We start from the raw sequence: 6,000 nt of genomic DNA on the forward strand, positions 1-6,000 counted from the left end.
TCTCCTTTCCATTTGGTCCTTGATCTTGGTTTACTATAACTTGCTGATCTGATTCCTTTTGCGTTTTCTTATCAAATGAATAGATCTCTTTACTTTTATGATTTAGATGTCTCGTATTTCTAAAAAAAGTAATTCGATTGATGGGATTGGTATGAGATCTATGATCTGGGGCGGATTCCTCCTTTTGCTCCTTAGCCTACGCCCTACGGGGTATAGCAGCCATTTCTAGCTATTGTTCCCTAGCATGGCCTACATGAGCCCCTAGTAGTTAACTACCGGATAAATTTATAAGTAGGGCATACATAGCAAAACCAATGGTTTTTTGGTCACCGCCAGTTAAGGCTAAAGTTCCATTAAAGAGCGCCTTCTTTGAATCACCATTTGGCGACGCTACTACTACTTAGATCTCTCTCTCTCTCGTGTATCTTTACCTATTGACTAATTTCTAAGCGTTGGAGTAGATCCTAAAGAAAGCTGTGCATATGTTTATTCATTGGTTGATTCTGAGTTCAATCATTGCACTTGCTTTGCCTAACATCCTTCACCCACTCAAAAGAAAACCAAAAGAGAGAGAGAGACTGAGATATCTTAGAAGTTTGATCCTCCTTGTTTAAACTTTGACCTCGCAACTTCCCAGACACTGAGAATAACCTCTTAAAAAACACCAAATTAAGCAAAGCAGAAAGAGACCATTCACTAGATAGCTAAGCAAGAAGGATGAGAAACATGATAAGAAAATCTTCCATATATTATGTACAAGAATGTATGAATTCTTCTTGGTCACAGCAAAGAGACCCGTCACTCCGAGAGGACGCCAAAGCATTACAAATATGAAAAGCTACAGAAACTACCCAATGTCAAAGATCAACCATTGCATGTACACTACTAAGCTGTACAGCAGAACATCCTCAGAGATGTATAGTAGTGTTAAAAGCCTCATAAACTTCTATAGCTCACATAGGACAAGTATCTTCTTCACCTTCCTGAGACATCATCATGTAATTCCTACAAAGTGGACAAGTTACATTCCAGTACTTGAGCCACTTCTCTAGACAAAGCTTGTGGAAAACATGACCACACGAGAGATGGTTTATCTCTGCGTCGGGCTCAAAATCCGTCAAGCAAACCGAGCACTCTTTCTCGGCGTGGTTAGAGATACAGATTGAGTCGTACCGAATTGCAGGGGTACGACTCCTGAATTCGTCCATATATGATTCCGATGGGCTACCTCGACATTCAAACGGGTCTAAAGGGCCTTCTATGGAATATTCGTCCCATGATGCTATGTGGATGCCAATCACATGAAGGATCGATCGGACTATCTCCTTGACGATAGAGATAGATATGGCTGTGTTTACTAGAATCACACAGAGCACTCCTGCATCTGCTGGAGTTGGATACTGTGATAGGCCCATAATGGATTGAAATCTAGTCATGAAAATGAAACATCAACTATTAGTCAAAAAGTATAATAGTTTTTCAAACAAGAACAGCAACACCACAAGCTTCACATTCTTTTAGCGAAACGATCAGTCAAAATTCATCTTTCAGCCAAGTGAAATAAATTAATATTTAACTAATATTTACTTTCCAAGATCTGCCATTATTTTCTTTAATCCTACTTTGATTACACTTCTTTTGAGCAGAGGGTCTATTGGAAACAGCCTCTTTACCCCACAAAGGTAGGGGTAAGGTCTAGGTACATCCTACCCTCCCCAGACCCCACTTGTGGGATTACACTGTATGTTGTTGTTGTATTTACTTTCCAGAACTGCTATCTAAATATTCCAAGCAGACTAGAATAAACAGCTTGCTCAGAGGTAGTGATGGCAGTATAAGACTAATAGTTGCTTCTAGTTATGCAATATTAAGGTCAAGATGATCCACTCAGAAAGAGGCCATCCAGAACAGAAATAAATCGAAAGACCAGAACTTCTGGAATAAGAGCTTACCTAGGCTGAATTAAGAGATTTTCTTCTTCTAGCAACAACTTCTGGAATAGCTGAGTGCACTGGACCTGGATAGAAACAAGCAGTAACATATATCAATAAGTCAATTATGAGACAAAGTTAGGAGGCCGCAGAAGTAAGCCAATTATAAATGGAACATACTCCTTCCAGAAGAGCAGATTTATATATCAGCCTAAATAAATAGCATATGCAAGAAGCAGAAACCCAATCAGGAACTGAAAATTGGACTATGTACACAACTAAACAAGATATGAGAACCCCATAATTGGAAAGTCCTTATCTTCTTTTAAAAATTCAGTTTTGTGCCATTGAAAAAACAAAAATCCAGATTTTTATGTACATGGATCCAAGAACCAAGAAATTTATGCTAAAACTGCAATATATTCATTTTCTTGATACCAAATGTTAATAGAAAAAGCCAAAAAAGAACACCCTTTTCAGGATAATAGGAAACCAATTTCTGGAATATTTATCCTTGAGAAAATATGAAATCTGGACCACCAATTGCAAATTATGCAACATAGCATCTAAAACAGAACTTTTCAATAGTGAAAAAAAGAATTGAAGATCCAAGGTAAAATCAGCTCTTTCAAGTGCCAATTATCCATCATCAAGAAGCATTAAAAAAAGATGAAAAATCAAATCAAATGAAAAAAATAATCAGAAGCAGGAAATATAACACAATTCTTCAACACTAAGATCTAATTACAGATCAAGACTCACTTGCTAGGTGAAACACATCAAGAACTGCATAAAAAAGGAACCATTTTTATCCAAGACTATATAAATGGTAAAGATGCTTGTGAACCAAATAAATAAAAGGATAAAGAATACGCAATTGGAAAGAGATAAAGATAACAATTAAAGGGTACTAAGTACTTACTTTATATTATAGGTGTAGTAGGAACCAGAAGAAGAATTTTGAGATTTCTTTGAAGTTTCAAATTGCAAAAATTTTGGGAGAGAAATTTTGTTAAGAGTGTAGGGTTATAGATTCATAGGATTCCAAGAGAGGACAATGTTGATAATGGTTAATGATGGCCTCTTCCTAACAACCATCAAAGACCTTTCTATTTATAATAAATGAAATGATACAATATGATGATAATAATACAAGCAAACTCTCTTGGGTCCCATTATAAATAGTCTGTTTTCTTCACTCCATGTTCACATTATATACTGTAATTAATCACCTCCTTTGGACAAATTGTGGTACAATACTTCCCCCAACTCTCCCATTCAACTATGGTTTATCTTCATTCATTTGTATTTTTGCATGAATTGTTGTAAATTATTGTAACTTGTTCATTTCTTTTTCTTTTTTTTTTTCCATCCGGTGTCCGATAACTGCATTGGAGCCCCATTATATCGGGATTCGCGCTGTGTAGGGCGTGATTCGGGGGGAAACGCATCATACCAAAAATTTTTAATAACCAGAGCTCGAATTCGAGATCTCAAATTAAGAGAGGAGCAGCCCCATTCGCTGAACCACATCCTTTGATAGTAACTTAGCTTTTTCATTTCATTCTAGTGAGAGTTGGAAATTTGTTATGTTCATGTAAAAGAGTGTCATGTTAAAACATTCACTACAAGAAAACCCCAAATTTATGATGAAATATCTTTTATTAAAGTCTGTCACAAAATTGTTACGATTTTATGACAAAATTCATCAATGTGATGAAATTTATGACAAACATGATTAGACCTAAAGTTTATCTTCAACTTTTGTTCTATGCGGATACTGGTAAATAAAAAAAATAGAGAACTTCTAATGCCAAATAAATTGCTACATAATTTTGTATGATATCGAACTTAAATGAATATAAATGAGGCGACATGCAAATTGATGATTCATATATGGGAAAATGACCTAATAATACTACTTAAAACTCTATATTACAAAACATAAGAATACTTTTTCTTATTTACAAAACATACTAACTTAATTACAAAACATAAAAGATCTGAAAAAATAAAAGCTCATCCTTCCCTTCCCTTCTCTAATTTGCCCAGATCTGGAAAAAAAAAAAAACAACCTTCCCTTCCCCTTCTCTCACACAATTTTCTCATATTTGGAAAAAATAAAAACAGCTGCAAGCCAAAAAGAAGAAGTCGACTATGTGGGAATAGCTACTTATCTCGTCATCACCCCAGCCTTTTGTTTTCTCTGAATTTTATTTTTGCAAGGTCAAATAACTTTTGAGATTTTCTCCATGTGAAGTGTTTTGTAGACCTCTCTATTTGTCATCTTTCAACTTTTGCTTTTTCACAATCTTATCCTAATTAAAACACGAAATTCTGCTTTTTGATGAAAACTTTGTTTACAGAAAATAGGGTTTTCATTATGTTTTGGCTTTCTCATTTTCAATTTTCCGCATTAGATAGAACATTGTTTATACAAATTTACTGGGTACACAAGATAGTTGAATTAATTGCTCCTCTAGAAATTCAGAAGAAACAAAAACTTCTATTTTGATTTTGGATTATTTGGAAATGTATTGATATTGTATGATAGTTGTATACAATGTTGTTATAGTTGTATTAAAATTCATCCAAATTTGAAGCAAGATACAAAATTGTATTAAATTTGTATAAAATGTTGTTGTAGTTGTATTAAATTTCCAAAAGCCTAAAATGAACTTTATACAAAATTTATACAATTATATACATATTTCATACAGGTGTTATACAGTTTTCATACACGAAAATGTGAGAATTCTAAGCTTTGAGCAAGATATACATATTTCATAGTATAAAATTTTCATACACAAATTTGAGCGAAATTTTTAAGTCTTGAGAAAGATATAAATAGTTCATAAAGTTTTCATACACAAAATTCTGAGCGAAAATTTTAAGCTTTGAAAAGATATACACATTTCATACAATATTCATACACAAATTTTCGTATATATTTTGTAAGAAATCTACTGGTATGTTTTGTAAACTGAAAAATATCGTCATATTTTGTAAATATACCCTATTCTTACGTATATATAGGTCGACCGAAGTAGCTTGAAATTGATATGTTGTAAATATTATTGTTGTCAAATAAAAGAATGCATAATTTGCATGATACAATTGCCTTCTTTCTATCCAATTTAAAACATGTTAATTTAAAGAGATTATCCTCTTCTCTCTCTCTCTTTTTTTAAATTTATTTAATCCAATCACCAGTTTAATACAATTGCATTCTTTCAGTTTATGTTTTTTGGGTATTGAAGGAAGAAAGTGAACTGAAATTAAAACTACATCATTGGACATGCATGTAAAGCTTTTGAAAAGAGAAAGTAGTTTGTTATTTTATGCAACAATTTGCTTCTAAAGAGCGTAATAAGACTTCTTGTAATTTTATTAACCTGGAAAGAGCTAAGAATGGAAGAATAGATTAATTGAACTACTGTTTTCTGAAAAGTGAAAAAAAACAACAATTACGTCTTGATCTCAAATAAGTTGCAACAATAACTACGTCTTGATCCCAAATAAATTGGGATCGGCTATATATGAATCTCTACTTCTTCATTTAAACTCATATCATATCATTATACTTAATAAAATTAAAAGCAATACAAATATTTCAAATTTGATTATTTGGGAAAAGACTTATGACCACTGTCTTCCTGAATTCCTTATATATATATAAGTAAATACCAAAAAGTATATATAATGCACAAACTTGTTTTCCTTCAACCATTTTAGTTTATTTTAGTTTTGGTTGCTGCTTGTTATGTAAGTTGACCACATGATGCCTCACATGGACGGTTAATAATTAATGCTAATTATTGTACTTGTGAGTGATTAAAAGGTTTGGTGACTAACGGGAAGAAGCGTTTTATATTTAATTAATTAATAGTATTTCCGATATTTTGGGAAAATCGGTGAATCCAATAAAGGTATAGATATTAACCTCTAACATAAGCTACAAGAAATAAGTACAACTTTTGAATTTAATATGAAGGCGTAAAAAAGTATAGAATTTGGGTTTGATTTATTTATTTTGTTATGCTCTACTTTGCTTGTGCTTATTAAAATA

At 32.8% G+C, this 6,000-nt stretch overlaps 1 protein-coding gene across 1 annotated transcript; it reads right to left on the reverse strand.

Annotated features, from left to right (window-relative positions):
- Nucleotides 1–721: 721 nt before the first annotated feature.
- On the reverse strand, nt 722–3,042 carry LOC132036320 (probable E3 ubiquitin-protein ligase XERICO). Its single transcript, XM_059426635.1, has 3 exons — nt 2,854–3,042; nt 1,953–2,017; nt 722–1,428 (listed from the first exon to the last, which is right to left on the reverse strand). The coding sequence occupies exon 3, from the start codon at nt 1,413–1,415 to the stop codon at nt 954–956; it is 462 nt and encodes a 153-aa protein (XP_059282618.1). The 5' UTR covers nt 1,416–1,428; nt 1,953–2,017; nt 2,854–3,042; the 3' UTR covers nt 722–953.
- Nucleotides 3,043–6,000: the final 2,958 nt, after the last annotated feature.

This window comes from Lycium ferocissimum, chromosome 11 (assembly GCF_029784015.1).
Source record: "Lycium ferocissimum isolate CSIRO_LF1 chromosome 11, AGI_CSIRO_Lferr_CH_V1, whole genome shotgun sequence".
Lineage (NCBI taxonomy): Eukaryota > Viridiplantae > Streptophyta > Magnoliopsida > Solanales > Solanaceae > Lycium > Lycium ferocissimum.

What these genes read in the sequence shown, in the direction of transcription:
- LOC132036320 (XM_059426635.1), bottom strand. Translation starts at nt 1,415, where the DNA reads ATGGGCCTATCACAGTATCCAACTCCAGCAGATGCAGGAGTGCTCTGT.